We start from the raw sequence: 26,076 nt of genomic DNA, 5'->3' as shown, positions 1-26,076 counted from the left end.
TGAAGAATTGCCATACTGTTTCCATATTGGCTGTGCCATTTTACATTCCCACCAGAAATGCACAAGGCTTCCAGTTTTTTCACGCACTTGCCAACACTTAATGCCCTCTGGATTTTTTTATTATTGCCATCCTAGTGGGTGTGAAATTATAGCTCATGATGGTTTTGATTTGCATTCTGTGATGGCTAATGATTTTGAGCACTTTTTTATGTGATTATGGGCCATTTCTTCTTTGGAGAAATGTTTATTCAGATTATTTGCTGATTTTAAAATTTTGATTGTCTTTTATTATTGAGTTTTAAGACTACTTTATTTGGATATAAGTCCCTTATCAGAGATATGATTTTCAAATATTTTGTTTTATTTTATGTTTTGTGTTTTTACTCTCTTGATGGTGTCCTTTAGAGCACAAAAGTTTTTAATTTTGATGAAGTCCAATGTATCTATTTTCTCTTTGGTTTATTATGCTTTAAGTGTCATAACTAAGAAACTGTTGCTTCATTAAAGGTCACAAAGATTCACTCCTATTTTTTTTTTAAGAGTTTTATTGCATTAGCTCTTATATTTAGTCCTCTAATCTGTTTTGAATTAATGTTTTTGTTTTTGTTTTGTTTTTTTTTTGAAACGGAGTCTCGCTCTGTCACCCAGGCTGGAGTGCAGTGGCGCGATCTCGGCTCACTGCAAGCTCTGCCTCCTGGGTTCACACCATTCTCCTCCCTCAGCCTCCCTAGTAGCTGGGACTACAGGTGCCCGCCACCACGCCTGGCTAATTTTTTGTATTTTTAGTAGAGACAGGGTTTCACCATGTTAGCCAGGATGGTCTCGATCTCCTGATCTCGTGATCCACCCACCTCAGTCTCCCAAAATGCTGGGATTACAGGTGTGATGAATTAATTTTTATATATGTTGTGACGATTACAGTCCAACTTAATTTTTTTTTGCATGTGAATATCCAGTTGTCCCATAAACCATTTGTTAAAAAGACTGTTCTTTCCTTCCATTGAATTGCCTTGGTACCCTTGCCAAAAATTAGTTGATCATTAATGTAAGCATTCACTTCTGGACTCCCAATTTGATTCCATTAATCATTATTTCTATTCTTGTGCTAGTATCATATTGTCTTGATTACTGTAGCTTTGTATTAACTTTGGAAATTATTGCTTTTCCACCTGGCATATACTCATTATAAAAAATTATAAGCAATGCAGAAAAATACAAAGAATGTGAAACATTACTCAAAATCCCACCACCCAGAAATACCTATAATTAATATTGTGTGAGTGACACTCCAGAAATCATACTATTTATCCCTCAATGTTTATATGTTATACATGATATATATACATGTATCTGTGTATGTATGTATATATGGCATATGTGTGTATACAGACATTGATGTCACTGGACAGAAATAATTTTATAACAATAGGATTATATTATATGTGCATTTTAATGAAGTGTTTTAAATTTTCTTTTACTTGAATTTAATGAATGAAAAAGCAACTAAAGTGGAGATAACTTCCCAAACTTAAGATAAATGTAAGAAAGATTATTTTCTAAAAGAATTTTTTATGGTTAAGAAACATTATTATAAAAGAATTAAGAGGTTGAAATTATTTTTTCCCTTTACCTATATATTCCATTTGTAGAAAACATCAGTTTATTCACTACTGTAAAAGATGAGGAATTGGCCGGGCACGGTGGCTTACGCCTGTAATCCCAGCACTTTGGGAGGCTGAGGCGGGTGGATCATGAGGTCAGGAGTTCGAGACCAGCCTGGCTAACACGGTGAAACCCCGTCTCTACTAAAAATACAAAAAATTAGCCGGGCGCGTTGGGGGGCGCCTGTAGTCCCAGCTACTCGGGAGGCTGAGGCAGGAGAATGGCGTGAACCCGGGAGGCGGAGCTTGCAGTGAGCCGAGATTGCGCGCCACTGCACTCCAGCCTGGGCGACAGAGCGAGAATCTGTCTCAAAAAAAAAAAAAAAAAAAAAAAAGAATGCTTGCCTGTTTTCTTTATATTTGAATTATAAACTGACTGGATATAATATTTTTGGGTCACATTTTCATGCCCTCAAAACTTTTTAGACATGGCTCAGCTGCTTTCTGGCATTAAATCCTGCTGTGGAAACTTTTGCAGTCATCCTACTTTTCCCCCTTTCTGCCTCTTAGATGACAGAAGAATTCTTTCCTTATCTTTGAAGTTTAGTAATTTTATCAGGAAATGGCTTGGTGTCTATGGTTTTCTATCTTTTTTCCCCCTGGAAAAATAGTGTGCATTTTTATTTTTAGTCCTAGATTCTATTCTTTCCTCTTTCAATAAGTATGTCTTCATTGTATTTTTGAATTCGTTTTTCCCCCTTGCAGGGTTCTGGATTTCAAGGTTACCAGTTTTCCTTGTGTTATGTCATCCTTGTCCTCTATACCTGTTATTTTCCAATTGCGTTTATCTTTTTCTTCTTCATGACCTGTATTAATCCGAAGCAACCCCTTTATTGTTAGTGTTATTTTCCTTAATGTCTGTTCTTTTCCTTGACGTTTCTATTAGTGCTCCTGTACTGGTCCTTAATTTATTACCTTTGCCATGAAATCTCTATGTTCATTTCATTTTGTTGTTTTGTCAACTTATCTTTGAGCTTTCATTTTACCAAATTTATGTTTTTATTTTTTCTGTAGCTGTTAATTTATTTTATAGTGTAAAGTATTCATGGAGAATTTTCTTCTATTCCTTGGATTATGTTTTCTTCAAGGCGGGATTCCTTATCTTTTATGTGTTATGCTGCTTTCTTTCTATGTGAGTTGTTGTTGTGTTAGTTTGCATGGTTGCCATACGTTTCTTTTTGCTCATTCTCAGCTTGGGTAGCACTCTCCTGACCTTTCGTTTATTCTCATATGTATTGGAACATTATCTTTGATTCCTTTTCCAACTTGTGCTATGCCTGTTTTTCTCTCCCTCTGAGCTACAGTTTGAAACTTGGATGTTATGTGTACAGGGGAGGAGGAGAGAAGCTCCACTGGAGTTGTATACAGCCTTTGTTGGGAAAATGTGGCTGTGCTGCTCTTGAAAACTTGTTAAATGTCCCCTGCCAAGATTCTTGTGACCTAATATGGGTGCAGCTTTTTCCCACTGTGTTAATATTAATTAATTCCCTCTCAATTAACATTGTTCCTCCAATTTAGGTGACAGCCCTAGAACATGAGCAGTTCACCGAAGAGAGTCATCCTCAGTTGTTTATTTCCCACGTTTTACTCACCTCTTGCCAGTAAACACTTCCAGCCCCTCCACAGGCAAAAAAGAAGACAGACAAAGATATTCCTATTTTTTCCCAAATGTGTGGATATTTGTGAGAATTTGCAGGGTTTGTGCAGTTCACCAGTACTGCTACTGCTAAGCATGAGGCTGGGGGTCGGTGCAGAGGGAGAATTAGAAGCTGTGTTTGAATCTTAGATTTCTTCCTTAGTTGCATCTTCTTGAAGTTTATGCCATGAGGCTGTCCTTGTTTGAATGCTGCTGGTTACATTTTTAATTACTTTAATGGTTTGTGTTTTTGTGTAAATTGCTAGTTAGTTATTGATGATGAAGGTCTATGATCCAGTTTCTTTACTCAGAAGTCCCTAAAGTTCTTCCTTTTCCAGTTTACATCTTAATCCTTTCCCTTCCAAATGCCCTCCCTGTCCAGCATTTCAATATTATCATCTTTTTTTTTTTTTTTTTTTTTTTTTGAGACAAAGTCTCACTCTGTCACCCAGGCTGGAGTGCAATGGCGTGATCTCGGCTCACTGCAAGCTCTGCCTTGCGGGTTCACGCCGTTCTCCCGCCATTCTCCTGCCTCAGCCTCCCGAGTAGCTGGGACTACAGGCGCCTGCCACCACGCCTGGCTAAATTTTTATATTTTTTAGTAGAAATGGGGTTTCACCGTGTTAACCAGGATGGTCTCGACCTCCTGACCTCATGATCCGCCCACCTCAGCCTCCCAAAGTGCTGGGATTACAGGCGTGAGCCACCGCATCCGGCCAATATTATCATCTTTGTAGCCCCCACTAAAAGCCCTCTCTTGAGTGTAACAATAACTTCTTCCTGACAATTTCATTTCTTCTCAGTTTTTATCTTGCCAATCCTGTCCTTCCTTCAATATTTTGTTTTGCCTCTACTACCTCCCACCCCTTCCCCATGAACATGATAATTATTCATAAAATACTTGACAGAAATTGCTAGCCCCATGTAATAGTCAAGCCAGTGTCAGTTTATCCAGTAGAATCTACATGTACCTGCTTTCTGTTGAATACTTTCACCAGGACTAAAAAATAGTTACCAAATTAGCCATGTGCCAAAATCAGTGTTAGTTTTTCAAAAATGTGTAGTGTTTAATTTAGTGTTGTTAGGTGTTAATCAAAACAAGCTGTATGCGATGGACCTGATTGGCATATAGATTATTAGGACAGTAGGAAATGAAAAAAAAATTCTAAAGGAATGTATTTTCTGATTGGAGTGTGGGCTTGTAACCATCGCCAAGGGTCCAGATAGAATTTCATCCCCTTCATAGATTTAAATAAATCTATTGTTTTATCAATAGATTTTGGGGAGTGGGGGTGGGCTTTGGTTTTAATTTGTTTTCAGGCACACTGCAGAGGTGACAAGCTGGGGCCCCTACTATTTGTTGCTAGCTAACTTTGTCAAATTATTCTAGAATCAGCTATGAAAAAAGTCTTGCTTGTCCAAATAAGATTTATAATTTGCTTTCACAAAACTGCCAATACCCTGTAGGAAAGAAAGAAGACAGATGAAAGAATTGAAAAGAGGTGGTGCAGGAAGGAATAATCATAAGAGACATTTTTCTTTTTATTTTCTTGTGCTGTAGAAAGTGGAAAAAGCTTCTGTCATAAGTCCACTTTAGAGGTATATGCCAATTTATGAAAAGAAACAGGAAAACTAGTGTTTCATGGTTAAAGATGGAATCTATGACAGGAGTAAGAAGGGCCAGTGGGTTAATTCCATTGATAGATGGTACAGAGACTGCCTGGATGGGACCAGCTATCTTGAATGGGATGGAACACAGAACAGAAGAATATCGAACGCTATAGAAAGACATTCCCATAGCCTGTGGGAATGCAGCTCCATGTCTTAGAGATGCCCAAGGTGTTAGGATTTTGCGATCCCCTGGGCCTGCCATCCCCAGCATCGCTGGCAGCCTCCAGCTCACTGCTCTGTTGCCTGCAGGCCTGAGCTCTGAGGTAGGAAGAGGCAGGTGCTCCAGGATCACAGCCCACTGGGAGGCAGGACAACCATCTTCCTTCAACACGAAGCAGGGTTTCCGGGGCCTCCTGCGCTTACCCTGAACTCAACACCCAATTCTGGATACTTGTGCTCTGCAATCCTGTACAGAAGGATCCAATTGTAACTGGAAAATGCAAAAGGGCAGAATTAAGGTTAACTCTGAATTTCCTGCTTCTCATGCAATTAAATTCCCCCCGTTGCCATTGAGTTAATGTAATTTCCCCCCATATAATTGAGCATAAATTACCAGGCAAATATAGGATAAATTAGTATAGGCTACAAGGAGATAATGAAGTAAACTTAGTAAAAAGTTATCATTACAAGTACTTGGACTTTTTTTTTTTTTTTTTTTTTTGAGACGGAGTCTCTCACTGTCGCCCAGGCTGGAGGGCAATGGCGCGATCTCGGCTCACTGCAACCTCCGCCTCCCAGGTTCATGCAATTCTCCTGCCTCAGCCTCCCAAGTAGCTGGTATTACAGGTGCCCACCACCACACCCAGCTAATTTTTTGTATTTTTAGTAGAGACGGGGTTTCACTATGTTGGCCAGGCTGGTCTTGAACTCCTTACCTTGTGATCTGCCCGCCTTGGCCTCCCAAAGTTCTGGGATTACAGGTGTGAGACACCGCACCCGGCCCCTACAAGGACTTGGATTTTTAAGAATCAAAAATCCTATCCACAAGCCAGTGAGAAATTAATCTACAAAGTTATCTATTAAGATATTAAATTTATAAAATAATATATTAGATTGTGATAAATGTCTAATTCAACTTTTTTGCAAAATAATTTTTAAGTAATAAAAATGATAACTAAGAACCTCAAGCACAAATAATTCTTTGCATTCTAAATACTGCTCGTTTCCTTTGGTATTTTTCTCTGTATATCCACTGCAGGTGCAAGGAACGACTTCAGTTGTGAGGCATCAGTCAGTTTGGGGTTGTCCCCACGCTCCCATTTTCTTTGCGTGGTCCATTTTTTTAAACATTAGTTTTATTACTGTTTGTATTGTTATTTCACGTCAAACAGCAATAAACAAATAAAGTCTCAGAAGGAGAACAGACATTACAAGAAATAAATATTTCATTAATGCTTTTAATAGGGAGACTTTGTCTCTGGAAGAAATGGACTGTGACCACCCATGAACATGTAGAAATCAGACAGCCAGCTTCACTAGTGTAGTGGTAGCTGTATTTCTGTGTGATGATAGAAGAAGAACACCTTGTCATACAAATGGTTTGCAGATTTCTATTCCTCTGTAATTCTAGCTGTTCTGTAACGTGAAGATCTGTGCTACTGCTTCCATTTCACAGTTAAATGGGTCTTATCAGAGTCCTGTGTGAAGTCTGTATCTGCAGACTTGGTTCTATTGGGAGGCTTCAGTCTGCAGTTAAATGGGTGTCATCAGAGTCCTGTGTGAAGTCTGTGTCTGCAGACTTGGTTCTATTGGGAGGCTTCGGTCTGCAGTTCACTGGGTGTCATCAGAGTCCTGTGTAGAGTCTGTATTTGCAGACTTGGTTCTATTGGGAGGCTTCGGTCTGCAGTTCACTGGGTGTCATCAGAGTCCTGTGTAGAGTCTGTATTTGCAGACTTGGTTCTATTGGGAGGCTTCGGTCTGCAGTTCACTGGGTGTCATCAGAGTCCTGTGTAGAGTCTGTATTTGCAGACTTGGTTCTATTGGGAGGCTTCGGTCTGCAGTTCACTGGGTGTCATCAGAGTCCTGTGCAGAGTCTGTATTTGCAGACTTGGTTCTATTGGGAGGCTTCGGTCTGCAGTTAACTGGGTGTCATCAGAGTCCTGTGTAGAGTCTGTATTTGCAGACTTGGTTCTACTGGTAGGCTTCAGTCTGCAGTTAAATGGGTGTCAGCAGAGTCTTGTGTGGAGTCTGTATTTGCAGACTTGGTTCTATTGGGAGGGCTTAGTCTGGAGTGACTCTTGTCTGTCATGTTTGGGCAGACCCATTTTAAAAGATTATTTTCTATTTATTAAAATAAAAACTTCAAGTATAGATCTTACTTGTTACTCATTATCATCAAGTTCCAAGAAAGTTAAATATTGTTCTTGTTTGTTTCATGTTCTGTATTTATCCAAAGTATACAAAGTATATCTTATTAAATCTTCAGATGAGGAAAGGTTGACACTAGGATTACACACTTAGCAAATAAAAATACAGAACAGAAAAATCAGTAAAATTCAAATTTCAGTTTAATAGCGAATAATTTTTTAATGTAGTTATGCCCCCAATTTTACTGGGCATCTCTTCTTATTTGACAACCCTAGTTAAGAACAAATCAAGATTCTAGAATGAAATGGGCTGGAAAAGGGGGTCACAATATTCACAGTACAAATTAAATATAAACGAACATTCATATTCGAATTTTTTAGGTCTTTATGCTTTTGTGGTATGTTTTAAGAGTAAATAAGAGATATTTACTAAAACCTTTATTGATGAAATTATGTAATGTTTGGGACTTGGTTCTATATAACACAGGAAGAGGGAAAGTGGATAGGGTGGGATGGGCTGTGCATTGATGGGTATGTGAAAGTTTTGTCTACTTTTGATTGTGCTTGAAATTTTCCATAGTAAAGGAAAATAAAATGTGCGTGTGTGTATGTGTGTGTAAGCCATGCCTTTAGGTTTAAAAAACTTATCATCTAAACATCTCAAATGTCCAGTGACCGAGGACTTGTACAAGGGCATGAGAAGAGGCTACAGATGGAGGCAGGGGCTTGTGAGCCATGCTTGGAGTTGTGGACATCTTTGTTCCTTGATGGCATATTTATCATCTTGATATTTATCTTTACCATTTGGTAGAGCAACGCAAGAGAGTTGCAGTTAGTTCCTAGACTCTAGGAGTACAGGAATCTCTAGGGAAGGTTCAGGAATTAGAGGCGATGGGGGAGTAGAGAGGGATAATGCTTTACTTGATGGCCAGCCTTTTGAAAATGGCTAAACACAAAACAAAATAGACTGTTGGATTAGGTCAGAATAATAAACATTCCACTTTTTAATGTGTTCTTGGTTTTTACAAAACAGATCTCTTTCAATGATTCGATTGAAACCCTGGGAAATTAATAAATTGAGTCTATAGTCTTTTAAGTCAGCATAGGTCTAGCTTCTCTAGCAGGTGAGCTGTCAGTAGCTGGGAGCACTCAGCCTCTGGCATGGTTCCAGGCAGAGTTATTTATTGATGGACATCTTTAATGGTTTGCTTTTTTTAATCCCAGGATTTCCTTCAAATGCTACTGGAGAACATTCCAGAAGAAAAAAGGTAAGGACCAATTTAGGAATTAAGAGCCCAGTTTTAATGTTAAAAATGACATTGCCATTGGTTGGCTTGTCACAGCCTAGAAAGCTCAGTCTTTCTGTCTAATAGAGGCAGGGACCTAGTTCTGCCAGTGGGAGTACAGGATCATCAGCCAAACTTTGGGATGAGCCCCAGTGGATATTGGGAGCCAGTGTGCACGACTGAAGATCCCCGAAGTCAGGAGCCCCGAAAGTGATACGGGAGGCAAGCCAAGCGCAATCTGTGGCCTTTGCTGCTGCGGAAAGAATGGAGGAGAGGAAGGTTAGAAAACTCAGGGTAGCTCTAGTTAATGTGGCTTAATGCAAAGAAATACCGTTTAATTAAAAGAAAAAATGTAGTATAGTAGTAAGAGCTTGGGATGTAAAATCAGGCTCTCCTAGATTTTTAAACCCAGCTCTGCCACTTCTTTTGTTTGTTTTTTGAGATGGAGTATCACTCTGTCACCCAGGATGGAGTGTGGTGGCAAGATCTCGGTTCACTGCAAACTCCACCTCCCAGGTTCAGGTGATTCTCCTGCCTCAGCCTCCCAAGTAGCTGGGACTACAGGCATCCACGATGCCTAATTTTTGTATTTTTAGTAGAGTCAAGGTTTCACCATGTTGGCCAGGCTGGTCTTGAACTCCTCAGCTCAGGTGATCCGCCCGCCTCAGCCTCCCAAAGTGCTGGGATTACAGGGGTGTGCCACCACACCCCACTAATTTTTGTATTTTTAGTAGAGTTGGGGTTTCGCCATGTTGGCCAGGCTGGTCTCAAACTCCTGACCTCAAGTGATCCACCCGCCTTGGCCTCCCAAAGTGCTGGGATTGCCACTTCTTAACTGTGACATTTGGAGCAAGTCACATAATCCCCCCAAATTTTAGTTTTTTAACCTATCAGGGTTTTAGAGAGGATTAAAGGAGCTAGCATATGTTTTAAAAGTAGCTGTTCAATTAATGATTGGTGTAGATAAATTATAATCCTCTGTGTATCAGGCACTGGATCCAGGATCTAGATACAGAAATCATTTAACTCTTACTACAGTGCTGTTCAGCATCATCATGATAGTGATTATTATAAGCCAACACTGAAGTTGAGCACATACAGACACTCATTTAATCCTCAGAACAACACTATTTGGTCCATGATGTTTTTATCCCGATTATACCAACAAGAGGACCAAGATACTGAGAGGCTGAGTAAGCTGCCCAGGATCTCACAGCTGTATGCAGCAGGCTGGGATTTTAGCCCAAGCAGTCTGGCTCTAGAACCTATGCTCTTATCTACTTTGTTACAAATGGGGAAACTGAGACTCCAAGATCACTCAGCAAGCAAAACAGCATAGATGGAATTAGGCCCATCTGGATGTGGCCCGTGTTTTTTCAGTACACTGCTCAGCACCAGCTCACTGCCCTGGAAGGAGGGAGATTCTCATTTTTGGAGGTATCCAGTTTTAGGCTGGCTGACCACCGACAGGGTTTGCAGAGGGGTCTTAGAACCAATGTTTGGGGTTAAAATACGCTCATTCCAACCCTCTCCTAATTTCCTATCTTGATTTAGGCGTTAAAAAGTGAATACCCTGAAACATAATTTCTTTTTTTTATTTTTTTTTGAGGAGTCTTACTCTGTCACCCAGGCTGGAGTGCAGTGGCACGATCTTGGCTCACTGCAAGCTCCACCTGGATTCAAGCCATTCTTCTGCCTCAGCCTCCCGAGTAGCTGGGACTCCAGGCGCCCGCCACCACGCCCGGCTAATTTTTTGTATTTTTAGTAGAGATGGGGTTTCACCGTGTTACCCAGGATGGTCTCAATCTCCTGACCTCGTGATCTGCCCGCCTCGGCCTCCCAAAGTGCTGGGATTACAGGCGTGAGCCACTACGCCTGGCCAACATAATTTCTAATAGCAAAATTGGTATTCAAACATTAAACGGAGGCATCTTGAGAAATTAAACATTTTTTGAAGAAGAGTTAACATTGCTTGCCTCATTTCTGACCCACAGTTTTAGCTATGTTTTTATGCATGGAACAGATTTCCAAGTGTGGAAATGAATTCTTTGACACAGACATAGACTTAGATTCATGCAGGGCCAGTAACCTCCATGTTGATGAGCCTGTCTTATAGGCAGTGTGAATTGGGTGTCTCCAGGGTACAGTGTCAGGGCTTATGCTACCAGACTAGGTGGAGGAGATGACATGCAGATTCAGGAGAGGATCCAGGGCTCATGAGGACGTGGAGGTTTTGTTCTAAGCATTGGGTTTTTGTTTGGCTTTTTCTGTGTAAACTTCTCTTTCACCTTCCATTCAGAATGGCTCCAAATTCTTTCTTCAATAGTGGAAGTATTATTGTTAGTCAGGTTTTTCAATACTTAATAGTGGTCTGTATTTGTGGGTGCATGTGGTATTTTGGTGCATGCATACCATGTGGAATTATCAGACCAGGGCAGCTGGGACATCAGTCACCCCAGACATCCACCCCTTATTTATGTTGGGAACATTTCACTTCCTCTCTTCCAGCAATTTTGAACAATGCAACAAACTACTGTTAGCTTTAAACACCCAACTGTGCTATCAAACAATAGATCTTACTTCACTAACTGTGTTTTTATGCCCACTATACACACACATAAAGCAAGCCAGGCATCATAAAGGATTAACATACACATATTTGATAAATTTCTTTGTTTCTACCTTTTCATGTTCATTCCTTTTGATGCTGAAGAAATCTTATGCAGGGAGATTGCGTGGGGCCTTAGAAATTGGCCAAGATTTCCAAGGCCCCGCGCAGTCTCCCTGGATAAAACTTTGTCTAAGTGTTTCAGGAGGCTGCTCAAAGGAAATGTGGCTTGTTTTGGGAGGTCTGAAATGTTTTCAGATTTGCTGTCTTGAAAAAAAAAAACCAGACATATGGTTTTTTTCTTCATGCAAAAATCCCATCACATGTGGCTGTTAAGATCAAGAAGACAGTTTACCTGCAGGATATATTTTTTCCTTTTCTTCGTACCTACCCCGGAATAACTTTTCAGGTCCTCTCACAGAATGAAGCAGTTTCCTTAGGAACTAAAACCGAGAAAAAAAGAAAATTAATAGAAATGGTGTATTACTTTCTTAGACTGTTACCAAAGTCTGTTTCTGAGTGGTGACTATGCATTCTTTCAAAAGAACTTCTTAGGGCATAAATATAGTAATTTTCACTGAAGCAATAAAGTGCATTTTTAGTTTTGGAGGTCTCTCTTTTAATCCTCTTCCTAATAAGGTTATGGAGTTCATTTGGATGGCCCCTGAGCCCTCTGGCTCTGGGGGAACCTGGATTTTATCATTGTGAATATTTATTGAGGCTGCACACTGAGCCCACAAAGAGACTTTTGTTGTTGTAATTGTGGAACTTAAGAGCAGTGTCCCTGTCTTAATGGTGGCCCCCAATCACCAATCACATGCCTTTTGATAGGATACCTCTCCCGGTTAGGATCATGTTTTGTCTAGTAGGCTTAAGCTTCTTTTTTAAAAAATCTCCTTAAAAGCTAAGGAGATTTCATTTTTACAATGAATTGATTTCAGCAGGTATACCAGAATATATTTTGAAATTCAAAATCTTTTTGCCTGCTAACTAATCTCAGAAACTAGTTCAGCTATTAAAACAGACTGTTTACCCTATTAGTTATGCGACATATTGTACCAATTTTATCTAGGTCTCCAAAGGCCCCACACTTACCCCCCGGAGCCTCTAATCTTTGGCCTCTGTTGCAAACTGATCCTTGGGCACATCTGTTAGGCACGTGAACTGTTCTGATGAGGCAAGGTTTTTCAGATTAGACCAGTCTGTCAGTGTTCAGGGGCCGGCACTCTCTAGGCCTTACTGCCTTTGCATTGTTCTCTTGCTTTGATTTACTCAACATTCTCTATTGAGCATCTCCCATACCAGGCTTTGGGCTGGACACTGGGGAATCTAGAGGAATAAATCCCATGAATAGCCCTAGGAGGCTCCTAGCCGACTACTGAAGACAAAACAGAAACAAGTCATTATGACTCCATGTAGGAAGTGCTCTGCTGAGGTTCAGAGTCCTGGGGACACAGAGAGGGTCCATCAGTCCCAGCTCTGAGCCTTCAGGCACCTGTACCTCTAACGGGCTTAAGGAAGGCAGTGCCGTCAACAGATTGGAAAGACACCTGCCGAGGGCAGTGTGGCAGAGAGATTGGGGCGGAGAGGACTGGAAGCCAGGAAAACAATTAGAAACCAATAGAGCGGTTCAATCAAGAGACCTGGAGAGGTGGAGCTATGGCAGGGACGGTGACCGTGGTGGTGGGTTTGAGAGTAAATAATGGCCAAGGCATACTTTAGAGTTGCCACAGAAAAGACTTGGTTGACTGGTTGTGAAAGTTGAGTCCGACCTTTCTTTCTTAGCCACTAAGTCACACTCTGAAGTAGCAGTGGAAATGCAGGAGGGCAGGTGTTTGGGGAGTCTGGATGGGGCAGAGGGAGTGAAAGGGGCGAGCATTGGAAGGCAGAAAGATGCTGTCAGGTAAAACTAAAAGGGCTCAGAAGAAAACCCAGACAATCCTGAGCAGCAGTCTCTCCTGGTGAAAGAGCCCCGTGGAACGCCTTATGCCAGTGTCCTTGCTGCCTGGTGTTCCAGTGTTAGTAACAGCTGCCACTTCTTTCCTTGCCCATCAGTTACTGTGTTTGTGTGTGCATGTTCCTGTGTTTGTTTTAATCTAATACTGTTCCTCCCCCACGGAGCTACACAGTACTTGTTTTATAAGTGTGACCTCAGCAATCTTTATTATCTACCCAAGCACAAATGAATTGTTTTGATCAAGAAAATAAATCAGCTGGGCACCGTGGCTCATGCCTGTAATCCCAGCACTTTGGGAGGCCAAGGCGGGCAGATCACTTTTAGCTTAGGAGTTGGAGACCAGCCTGGCCAACATGGTAAAATCCCATCTCTACCAAAAATACAAAAAATTAGCCTGCATGGTGGTACGTGTCTGTAGTCTCAGCTACTCGGGAGGCTGAGGTGGGAGGATGGCTTGAGCCCAGGCGTTTGAGGCTGCAATGAGCTGAGATTGCACCACTGCACGCCAGCCTGGGAGACAGAGTAAGACCCTGTCTCAAAAAAAAAAGGAAGAAAATAAGTAACTCTGTACAGCTTTGAGATCCACTCACATGTAGAGAGGGAATTTAAACATGTAAACTAAATGTAAACATCGACACAGATGTAAATTGAATTCCAGAAAAGGGCATTTTCCATTCCAGACCCTGAGCTCTGCAGTTTCTGCTGCCTTACCTCTATCTAGCTGCACTTCCCAATTCTTGAAGTCTGTCATTTAGTTCATGTGAAAATTGCTGGGGCTGTGTGCTTCCCTTCAGAGGCACTGACAGACTGTGATCTTTAGGATCTCAAGAGCTGAAGACAGGAGCCAAAAGTGATGAAGACATTTCTCTTGATCAAGCAACATGTTGATAGGCACAAGTAGCAGATCCGTCCTATAATCCCCATTCTTGTCATCCCACCTTGGAAATCAACTGAGCGAGCAAATACAGGCATGGGCAACACCGTCTTCACACAAGCCTGTTGATTTATTTTAACTTCGTAAAGAGATGAACAATTGGTTACTTTCTGGCTTTACACACAGCTTGTTTTTCTAACCAGTATCATGCCAGGTGGTCAGCATATTCTCTCCCCTGCCGTGTTAACTAAGTGTGACCAAATTTATAGCTCCGAGGAACTGGAGACCATTGACACTCAGAGTCGCCCTATAGGATGTGGGAGTGCACCAGGGAACAGCCAGCCAGAGGGCAAAGCCACCTGCTGTTCCTCATACCCAGGAGGCCCGGGGCTAAGGCCTGGGTTTCAGTACTGAGGCGGAAAGTCCGCGCTCACTAGTACGGATACGCAGGACTCGCAGTCATGGGTCTGTGTACTTTTAGCTCTCTGTATAAAATCAATTTCCATAGTGATCAGACATGCAGAAGAGTAATTTCCTGTAAGTTCTGGGTCCTGGCTAAGTGGAAATGCTTCTGCTTGTCTGTTGCGATTATTTAAGCCACATGACCTCAGAGGGAAAAAATTCACCGTTGGCTTGGATTCTGAGTATCTTGATTTGAAAAAGTCAGTTTTTAGTTTAACCACTGTATAAATCCAATCCCAGACCTAAAAATTCACCTGCAGTGTCATTTCAATAATTATGCTCCAAACAGCAGAATCTGCACACATGTCATCTTTCTTCCTGAGACCTACATCCTGTTTCTTCCCTGAGCTACCTGCATGCTATGTTCTTTCTGCAACATATTAGTCCATTTCTTTGCTGAAAATTAAACATTGTCCTATGGTGTCCCATGATTCCTTGGGAGATAAGGCCACTCATAGTACCTTAAAAATTTTTGTTAGCAGCTGGAATTAATGCTTTCATCTTTCTCTCATAATTTAACATCTTATTCCACATTAACAATCCCCAAATAGGGCATGATGCAGTGTGATGTCGACACTGATACTGGAAGTTTAGAAATCTGGATTTTTTTCCTTTGCTGACTTGGGTCAGAGTCCTCCTATGCTCCTGTGCTAAGAAGCCACACAACAGTGGACACTCACTTCACAGGGATATTATGAGAAATGAATAATGGTTATAAGATGCTTCGAACCTTTCCAAAGAAAAGTGATGTGAAAACACATGTTCTCTTCATTCACGGAGAGGGCCTTTTGCCTCTGGATGCAGCTCACTGATGAGCTCTCCTGCTCTCACACTTTTGCCCCTCCCAAGGGTCTCCTGATCTCTTCAGAAATGTAACCGAAGGGTTGACAAACAGGGCAACCACGCAGGAGCCAGGCTGTCTTCAGCAGGAGCCAGGCTGTCTTCAGCAGGAGAGATTAGTGAGAGGGGGAAGTCGGCATGGTTTGGAGCAGGCACAGGCCCACCCCTTCTGCCAGCTTGTCAGTTCCATAATAGAAACCCATGTGTCATGAAGCCTGAGTTTAGCACGGAAAGAAAAGCTGGGGTTTCATAGCCACGCACCAAAGGTTCAAATCCCAGCTCTTCAAGTACCATCTGTGTGGCCTTGGATACATTTCTCAATTTCTTGGAACCTGTATTTGTTTGTCTGTAAGATTAAGACAATAATATTGGTCATTTGGCTGGGTGTGGTGGCTCATGCCTGTAATCCCAGCACTTTGGGAGGCTGGGATCGTTTGAGGCCAGGAGTTTAAGACCAGTTTGGGCAATATAGTGAGACCCTGTCTCTATAAAAAATTTCAATAATTAGTCGGGCGTGGTGGCACATGCCTGTAGTCCCGGTTACTCGGAAGGCTGAGATGGGAGGATCGTTTCATCCCTGGAGGAGGAGGAGGTTGTTGCAGTGAGCTGAGATTGAACCACTGCACTCCAGGCTGAGTGACAAAGTGGGACTCTGTCTCTAATAATAATAATAATAATAAGTAATAATAATAATATTGGTCTTGCACAGTTATTGTCAAGTATAGATGATACTCTGTCTATTGTGTCTGGTACACAGTAGGTGTTCAATAAGCAGTAGCTTCTACTTTTATGCCTTTTCTTGGCAGTGGATAGAGGACTTTTTATTTGTTTCACTTTTAGTGCCACTGTAGAATAGTGTCTGTGTGTGCAAGTACTAACTATGTTAAAGCAGAATTTGCCAATGAACTAACCCTCTGAGTTGGCCGAAGACTGTGGCACAGGCAAATTGTATGCAGCCACATACTTCCTACGGAAAGTCATCCTGCAGAGATTCCTGGGGCCCACTATCTGCACAGTGTCTCCCAACCCTGCAGCTGGACTGCTTCAGTGCTGCCCTGCAGATCCGTCCCCTGCACGCCACATCCATGCGGGCCGCTCTCATTGCCTCCTGCAGAAACATTCTGCAAGTTCTGGTGTGGTCTCCCTGCCTCCAGCCTCTTCTCCGCTTTTTCTTCCTTGACTCAGTTCTCTGCCGTGTCCCTCTGCAGTTGTGCTCCAGAGCCTCCTTGACAAAGGCAGGGCCCGGTAGCAGGGACTGCAGAGTCCCCGCAGGACCCCCTGTTTTCTTTCTCAGCTCATTCTGGAGGCCAGCCCCACTGAGCTGAACGGAGTCTGCACACTACTGCACTGGCATTCCTGCTCCTGCTGTCTTTGCCCCGATGTGCTTTTCTTCCATTTCTATTGGCTTTGCCCCACCAGGACCCAGTCATGCATGGCCTTCTTAGGAAGCCTCTCCTGATGCACCTCCTCTTGTCCTGTTTTACCTATCCCACCTGCAGCAGTGGTTCTTCAACACCTAGAGGACCATCATCTCTACAGGCACTGGTAGCATTCTGCCTGGTGTCTATTACACATCCCTAATCGACAGTCACTCCCTGGGTTTTCCCATCCCAGCCTTCCACAGAACCTTTGCCCAGCAGCCATCCAGCGAATGTTCGCCACATAGAGAATGTTGCCTGTTTTTCAGTCTTCTCTGGTGAAGACTTTGGACCTCACTTAATAACATTCCAGGGCTCAACTCCCCAGCCCCCACTCCATGCCACCCCTAGAGAAGCATCTGTAAGTGAAAATTCCCCAAAGGAAATTTATGTCCGTGTCTTCATATTCACTCCCCCATGCTGATGCACAACAGCTGTTCACTGTCTTTTGTAAAATCACTCAAAAATAGCAATTAAGTCGCTCCTCGGACTTCTCTTCTCTGGGATATTTAACCTCAGTTCCCTTTACCTCCCTTGTGGGCTCTTCCCCTTTTGATCGTCACTATTGCTCTCTCTAAGTCCTTTCCAAATTCTGCATCTTCCTTTTAAATATCTTATGGGAAAGGTGGAGACTTGTTTTCAGTTCAGAAGACAGCCTCTTTTTTTTTTTTTTTTTCTTTTTGGGGGGTTTGAGACAGGGTCTCACTTTGTCCCCAGGCTGGAGTGTAGTGGTGTGATCCCGGCTCACTGCAACCTCTGCCTCCCAGGCTCAAGCCATTCTCCCACCTCAGCCTCCCAAATAGCTGGGACTATATGCACATGCCACCATGCCCAGCTAATTTTTTTATTTTTAGTAGAGACAGGGTTTTGCCATGTTGCCTAGGCTGGTCTTGAACTCCTGGCCTCAAGTGATCCTCCTGCCTCAGCCTCCCAAAGCACTGGAATTACAGGCGTGAGCCACTGTGCCTGGCCCAGAAGTCAGCCTCTTGCTCTGGCTTTCCTGAGGATCGCTTGAAGGATGGGTGAAAGGAGCTTTGAGCTCAGGGTTCTGGGCACAGAAACATCCCTCTCTGGCTGGAAAGGAAGCCAGTGAAGGACACTTTCCTACCTGTGCACAAGTAAGCTTGAAGTTGCTTTATTTTCTCATGAAATGTGTGAAGATGGAGGTAAGACAGATTTTATAAAGTACATTGAAAGCAAGGCTGCCCAGTGGAAGGCCTATTCTTGGTGGGTATGAACGCACTGTCCCCACCTTATCTGCTGCTGGACATGCCCCTGGAGAGGATAGTTCATTGGTGGAGGGGTCAGGTTCCTGCCTGCAACCCGGAGCAGCCCTGGGCTTTCAGAGCTTGTGGAGGCTTCTGCAGTACTCTATGTCACCTGCCCTGATTTAGAGGCACAGGCCTGTTTTCTTCTCGGACCTTCTTCATTGGTGTTTCTCTCTAGCTGGTCAGTTAGCCCCACTGCTCTGGCAAATTGCTACTGCCCATTAAGGGAATCTCCAGCCTCTCTCCCAGGTAAATAAAGCTTAAAAAAGAACAATGACCTCATAGAAGGTGCTCTGAGAGCTTCCTCCTCTCTTCAAGTCTCCCCTGCCTCCACCACACACACACAGATACACGTGCACACATCCATGCATGCACACACTCCCACACTCTCATAGCTTACAGGGGGACTTGGCCATTTGCGCTGAAGCTGATGCTATGAAAATGACCACTAAGAAACAGTGGAAGGCCCAGCGATGGTGGCACAGGCCTTTCTGTGAGGTCTGCCCGGTAATTCCACTGAGTCTGGGACCCTGGAGGACCTAGAGAGGTAGTCCCCTCCCCTTCTCTTGCCTGCTAATCACACAGAGGGCCATCATCTTTCATATGAACTCAAAGCCCTTTTTCTGCATAAGCCCTCTTTCCCTCCATGAACTTTTTCTGTTTTGAAATAGCAATTGCCTTTTTAAGCAGCCTTTCATTTTGCCCTTGGCTAGGGAGGACGAGGGGCACCAGTGAGCGACCAATAGGGGGAAAGAAAGGAAGAGAAAATCAGTCAGTCCCCTTTTCCTCCAGCCCTCCCAAAGCCAACCCCTCCTTCCCTCCCTACCTCACTACTTCCCCGTCTGCAACACCACCCACAGGGTCGGAGAGGGGTGCACTTGGCCTTCCAGCTCCTTAACAGTGTGTGTAACACTGTATCTTTTCATAACTTCTAGAATTCCAAAAGGGAGGGAGAGAGCAGGTATATAGTTACATACTTTTACATATGATGTAGTGTATAATACGTTAAGATTTAAAAGAGGCAGAGCTTAACAACTTGGAAGTATCTTGGTGGAAAGGTGAATATTATCTTTAAAAGGAATGATTTTAATGAGTCTACAATTAAATGTGCGTTCATTCATTCAAAAAAAAATGAGGATCCTCTTTCATACCAGGGATCAGATCTCAGATGGTTTCAATCCAACGAGGAGACAGTAACTAAGTCTAGTAGTCGAACAAATAGTCACAAACTCGCGTGGAGGCTGTGAGGCAGAGAACAGGGCGTGTGACAGATGTTATGGCACTGGGGAGGCCTTGCTTCAGTCTGGGAGGAGGTCAAGAAAGGCCTCTCTGTAAGCAGAGATCCTGGGTATGAGCAAGAGTTACCTGGAAGAGGTTGAGGGGATGGGTGTGCTTTAAGCTGCATTAGCCAAGGAAGACAAAAGGACACAGCCGGAGATCTGGTGATCCTAAATATACTGAAGACTTAGTGATTTTAAGGAGTACTCAAGTCAGCGGGGCATGAAAGCAAAATAATTTCAGCTGACTTTAGATTGGACATATCAAGCAATGATAACACCTCAAATAAAGCAGAACGGGGCCCGGTTGAAAGGAGACAGTGGAAGTGGTCCTCATTCCTTGCACCTGAGCCTCTCTGTGGTCTGATAGTGATTTGTATTATTTTTGCTTGTTGTAGTCCATCTTTCCTATAAAGTGCAGATTTCGTGTTGATGCACTCAATGCCATGATGTTCAGATTTCACTTTGTTTCACTACTCTCCAGGAAGCAGCCATGCCTGATGTGTGCGATGAATATGCCTTATCCTCCCGAAACTGGCTTTCCCAACCAAATAGTTCCTTTCAAAGCACTGAAAGCACCCATGATGCTGTGCCTGGGTCCTTAGATTTCATCGTGCATGTTGCTGTGGGTGAAGAGGAGCGGTCTCATGTGACTGGGCTCCCTTCCACGCTTCAACCCAGGGGAGCGCTGCCCTTTCTGTAAAGCACGGGCACTTCTGGAAGATCGATGCTGTGATGTACCCAGTTAGAGAGAACCAGTCTGTGTAATAAGCGCTCTGTAACTTTTTAATCCTTTACTTTTTGTTGTTTTACTTCTAAAGGCTTGAGCTGTCTGTTGAAAACATCCACCAAGACTGGCTTGAGAGTTCCGGAATACCAAAGGTAACTCAAGATAACCACTTTGGTAGAATCCATGGAGAGTAGTAAAGCTTGCTGCTTAGCACATCAATCATGACAGTGATTTCTTAATATATGTGCAGGAAAGTAATTATCTTACTGAGTGCAAGTATCTGTAAGTCAGAACACTAGTCTCTCTTCCGCATTTCCCCCCCTCATTGTGGGGTGTGCCTCTGGCCACTTTCAAGTGACCGTGGTATACGTGGAATTGATGGTAGCTCCTGAACTCCTTGCTAAATGAGACCCTGCAAGACGTGGGGTAGATTTTGGGTGGAACCACCAGCCAACAGTTCCATGCCCCGTGGGGCAGGTGGTGGGGGGGCAGGTGGCAGGGGAGCAGGTTGAGGGGGAGCGGTCAGCCTCCAGCTCTGCTCTTTGGATGCGGCCCGACACAGGAGTTGGTTTGCTGCCGCCGTCGTCTGTCCTGCCCCATGGTCCCTGTCCCTTGTTTCCCTGACACGCCTGTGGCTCCCTCGTCTCCTGGTTCTGCATTGGGCTCCTGTCTCAGGCCGGCCTTCTCACCTGGCTGACCCATTTCCATTCATTTCTCTGTCTTAGGGACCTGGGCTCATCCCAGCTGGAGATTGTTGTTCTCTCCCTCCCTTTCAGTCTATGGGCAACTCTAAGGGAGAAACCTTTTCCTGGCCAGCCCTAGCTCTGTGGAAATCACCTGGCCTGGAGCTCCTCTCCCCGTCCACTCTCCTCTGGCCCTGTGCCTCCCAGAGACCATTGGACAGCCCAGGCCCCTTCGCCAAATCAAATGCTGGCCATGGCAAGCCTAGGCCCTGGGAGGTCTGAGGGTGGGATCCCAGATGCGCGGTCAGAGGACCCTGCAGGCTGGGAGCTCTCTCAGTCTGGGGCAGCCCCCAGAGCGGCTGCAGGCTGGGCCTGACCCAGGGTCATGGGCCTTGGCATCTGGGGGCGGTCCCGTGTGGTGAGGCAGGCCCTGTAGCCTGCTGGTTTCTGGTTTCATGGCTGGTTACATGAGCTTCCCCTTAGGAGGGTCTCAATGTCAGTGAATGTCTGTGAACCATGAAATGAAGGGACAGGAGGGGCTGTTCTCCATTACCTTTTCATCCCCCTCCTCACATCTTTGTCCATTTTCACCACAGGGGAAATGTCGGCCATCAGCCACCATAAGCTCATTCCTAAAAAAGGACAGTTTGCCTTCAGTTCAGGAATGTGTGTCACCTGTTACAAATTATTTCTTTGGTCCAGCCCTTCTGGGAGGAAAAAAGAAAAAAAATCCCGAGTTTTACAAACAAAACAGACCAGGGGTAGGACAAGGCAGTGCGTGGTTGGGGGCAGCGCCTTTCACTCACGTGTGTGACAATGAGGGCCCGTGAGCTCTGAGACGGTGACTTCCAAACCAGACTACTCACTGAGGACAAACATCCACGAAAAACAAGTTAAGGTTTGTCTAGGTGTGAATAACCAACCCTTTTCCTTCACGTTTCAGATGGGAGTGCAGGTGGTGGGGGACATTTGCTGAAGTTTGCCTTGTGATCCTAAGCCAGGCTGTTACAAGGCTCCCAGACATTCTTAGTGTGGCCTGGAAGCTGGGAGCTCCAGTAACTGGCTCCCAAATTTCCTGGCCTGGAACAAGAAGGCTGCTGTTTGCAGCCATTAGCCCCTAGGGAGGGGGAAAGAAAGAGACCTTAATCCAGTGCCCAGAAGCAGGCGCACTCCACTTAGGCTGTAGTGCTGGGGCTGGCTCTCTCACTGCCGGAGGCTCTGTAATTTCCCCTACAGAGGAGGAGGTTTTAGCTGCCAGCAGGAGGCTTTTGGTTTTCATTAAAAGAGGGAGGGGTCTGTGGCAGGGAGAGATTTGCCTCTGAGCTATACATTTTTTCCAAAGGTCTAGTTGCATTAGTGACAGCTTATAGTGTAGACAAGAATCTCTGCTATAAACTGAAGAAACCTGCTGTCAAAACAGCCAGGTGCAATGAGGCCAACCGGCTATAAATTGTGTTTAAGACCCAACTGGTATTTCCTTGGGTGCTTCACTGTTCAGTAAAAACAACAGGGTCAGACAGAAAAGACCCTGATTTAGCGCATGATTGGTGGGTGATCGGATGGTGTCTTTGCGTCTCTTCTACCCATTTCGGCCATGATTTCTGCGGCTGCTGCTGATTTATCTACTCTCAGCCCCTTTCCCACTCCTTGAGAGTTCCTTGCCGTTTCCACTTCACTGAAAGGCTCTACAAGGACCTGGGACCCTCCGGTTGCAGGAGGCTTGTGGTGAATGGGACACCTTGTTCTTTGTCCCCATCATTAGAATATAAAGTTACTAGGATGCTTGCCCTGGAATGACAACCAGGGCCCTGAAATTGCTCTGATGCTCTTTGTTCTTGTAAAAATTTCTGTCTACCAGCAATTGAAGTCATTCATGACAAAAGAGTCATGTTCTACTGGTGGAGTTTTCATTCCACAGGTTACAGAGGCTTTTTGTCTTCTCTCAGGAAGACTTGCCTTGTGGTTGGCCTCGATTTTCCTTTTTGGCTACGTTGAATGGAAATCATTTTTAAAAAGTGGAAATAGCTTCAGTAAAAGTGAGCATGAGCCCTGAAGAAGCAAAAGAAATTGGATCCTAACCTCTTTAAAGAATATCCCAACTCTATAACCTTTGGCCTTACAAAGAGATTTAAAATTGATTGTACCATCAGTACTATAGATTATTTCCTTTTATGACTTTTTTTTTTGGTTATAGAAGAAGTACACATTTACTTTGGGATATAAAAAAGTCTAAGAAAATAAAAATGACCCAGAGACAATTTTTTATGTACATCCTTTCACTCATTGTTCTGGGTATATAAATACATATTTTACGTTTTCCTTTCTCTCCCTCTTTAAAAGTAAAAATAACATGCCCTCCGTAGCAAATTCAAACAATAGCAAAATAGAAAATGTGAAACTCCTCGCTGCCCTCAGTCATACCTCCAGAGATCACCTGCACCTGAGAGCAGCCCGCTGTGTGTCCGCCCACACAGTTTCTGTGCTGAACAGCATGTAGGCGCACATTCTTTTGAAATAAAATTGGAGTCTTATCTTCCAAACTAAGTTATTCATTTAAGGATATACACTGAGTAGTTTCCCACATCCCTTAATATAATTCAAGAGCAATAATTTTTTTTTTTTTTTTTTGAGACAGGGTCTCACTGTGTCACCCAGGCTGGAGTGCAGTGGTATGATCATGGCTCACCGCAGCCTACACCTCCCGGGCTGCAGTGAAAGGGCAATACTTTTAAAGAGCTGCACCGCTTCCTGATGAATAATACCATAATCAAACTTACTCGGGGCCCACCCCACACTATTAGAATAGTATATTGTACAGTTATTCTCAGAAAGTTGCACATTCCGCTCATTTGACAGCTCTATAAATAGATTTTGGATTTTTTTTCATGTCCAAACAAAGGTTTCCCTCGGCCCCATAGCCATATATTCTAGTCTTCTTTTAAAACATTTATATGCAAATACACTAGAAATAAATACACTAGAAATAAATTTCTGCATCCAGCCTTTCTTCTACACTCCTTATTTTAGTTGCTACAGAACTGCGCTTTTGTTTTGTTTTGTTTTGTTTTGTTTTGTTTTTGAGACAGTCTCGCTTTGTCACCCAGGCTGGAGTGCAGTGGCACGATTTTGGCTCACTGCAACCTCCACCTCCCGGGTTCAAGTGATTCTTCTGCCTCAGCCTCCCTAGCAGACAGGACTACAGGCGGGCACGCATGCCTGCTAATTTTTGTATTTTTAGTAGAGACGGGGTTTCACCATATTGGCCAGGCTGATCTCGAACTCCTGACCTCATGATCCACCTGCCTTGGCCTCCCAAAGTGCTGGGATTACAGATGTGAGCCAGCCAGTTTCTACAGAACTCTGACTCCTCCCTTTCTTTGATTTCCTCCCTAAATTGCCAAGTCCTGAGGCCCTTCTGTACACACTTACCAAATGTCTAATTTTCTTTCCTAGCACCTCTGCCATTTATAAATTATATTTCGCTTGGACTGGTGCAATAGCAAACTGGTCTTTTAGCTCTCTCCTTTTTGATTCATTGTTCACATCAATGCCAAGTAAATCTTCCCACAACCCAGCTCAGACCCACTCTTCTCACCAGAGACTTTTCCCCCATGGACAAGGGATTTAGAACAAACTCCTTGGCCTGCTATTTGAGGCTACCAGCAGACTGGTCAAAGCCACCCTTTTCAACTTTATTTCCTGGCATTCTGGAGATTCGCCTGCTCACGACTGTCAGTGCACAGGTATTTGCAAGCTTTTCCATCAGCCTGCCTTTGTGCATGCCCTTCGCTCCTTGGCATGCTTTCCTCTCCCTCTCTTTAGCATACATCACAACCTGCCTTACATGTTTCTCTCTGTATCTGTCCCATGCCGTCCCCTCCCCTACCCCCTCCCCCGGAAACAAGGGTTATGTCTATAAGCCTCATCCTGTAGTACCTGTTGTGGTGCTTATCTCTTTTGGGCCTTGCATATATTAACAGTAGATGCTCAGGAGCTCACCGTCCAATGCACTAGTTACATGTGGTTGGTAAGCACTTGAAATATATCGAAAGCACCTGAGGAGCTAATTTTTTTTTTTTTTTTTTTTTGAGACGGAGTCTCGCTCTGTTACCCAGGATGGAGTGCAATGGCATGATCTCGGCTCACTGCAAGCTCCACCTCCCAGGTTCACGCCATTCTCCTGCCTCAGGCTCCCAAGTAGCTGGGACTACAGGCGCCCACCACCACGCCTGGCTAATTTTTTGTATTTTTAAATAGAGACGGGGTTTCACCGTGTTAGGATGGTCTCGATCTCCTGACCTCATGATCTGTCTGCCTCAGCCTCTCAAAGTGCTGGGATTACAGGCCTGAGCCACCGCGCCTAGCCGGAGCTGATTTTTTAATTTAGTCGTAATTAAATTTAAATTTAAAATCTCATAATTTAGTTATTGTTTGAAATACCTTGGGTATGTGAATGAGTCTGCTTTTTCAACTCGGACTGTTATGAAATATAAATAGAGACCAAACATTTCTGATGAAAATTTAACACCCAAATTGAGATGGACTGTGAGAACACATCAGATTTAGGAGACTTAGTACAAAAATGGAGGTAAATATTTCATTAATGTTTTTAAAAATATTGGTTACATGTTGAAATGATAATATTTTGGATACATTGCAACTCAATGTATATACCCAATAAAATATATTAAAATTAATCCTACCTGTTACTTCTTTTTAAATGTAGCAACTAGCAAATTTTAAAAGACACATGTGGCTTGCGTATATTCCTGTTGAATAGAGCTGTTCTAAAGCTATTAGTTGGATTAAAATCTGAGTGCATAATGCCTTAAAGTCACCCACAGAATAGATATGAGTGAAATCGTCTGTATTTTTGTCAAATGCGGGGTAAAGATAGAGCTGGTTAATCCATAGACACCCTTCAATTTGCTGTGACAGCATGGATGATGAGAATCCACAGGTACGGGGCGGGAGTGCTGGGTTCACAGTAGACATTCAGAGGGCATGAACTAGCAGCCTTGCATTAGCTGTGGGTTTCAACTCCTGGTAGACCAGTTTCCTGAGGTGTGAACCACAAGCACACCGCCTCAGGTGAACCTCACGTGTCTTCTGTACCTCAGTCTCCTCTTTGGAGGAAGTGCTCAGCTGCCAGTTCCTGGCAAAATCATCACAGCAGCGGCAGTGAGGAGGAGAGAGAAAATGGGAAATGAGCCGACAATAATGTGTCCCAGAAATAGGCAGAAAGCAACTTGGGTTCCCAGACTTGCTCCTGAATCCCAGAATTTAGAACAACAGGTTATTTTGTCATCTTGGGAAAATGCCACTTCTTTCCGAGCAAACACCTGCAAGTTGCCAGAGGCTGCATGAGCACATGATAGAAAACTGAAGTCTTGTAGGGA

General features: G+C 43.6%; 1 protein-coding gene across 23 annotated transcripts in view; it reads left to right on the top strand.

Moving 5' to 3' along the window:
- Window positions 1-26,076, top strand: part of AOPEP (aminopeptidase O (putative)) — a 428,322-nt gene that overhangs the window by 234,203 nt on the left and 168,043 nt on the right. For 18 of the 23 annotated variants that reach the window (XR_010148921.1, XR_008537134.1, XR_008537133.1 and 15 more), the window contains 2 exons: window positions 8,499-8,542; window positions 20,086-20,146. Coding sequence is in view for 13 of the 23 variants with exons in the window: in XM_016961205.3 (XP_016816694.1) it covers window positions 8,499-8,542; window positions 20,086-20,146 (105 nt within the window). In the remaining 10 variants the exon portion in view is untranslated. The other 5 variants (XR_008537138.2, XM_063788499.1, XM_016961215.4 and 2 more) reach the window with 5 other exon arrangements.

Source organism: Pan troglodytes, chromosome 11 (assembly GCF_028858775.2).
Source record: "Pan troglodytes isolate AG18354 chromosome 11, NHGRI_mPanTro3-v2.0_pri, whole genome shotgun sequence".
NCBI classification, from domain to species: Eukaryota; Metazoa; Chordata; class Mammalia; order Primates; family Hominidae; genus Pan; species Pan troglodytes.
Note: the sequence above shows the minus strand (reverse complement) of the source record. Positions and strands in the feature narration are given on the sequence as shown.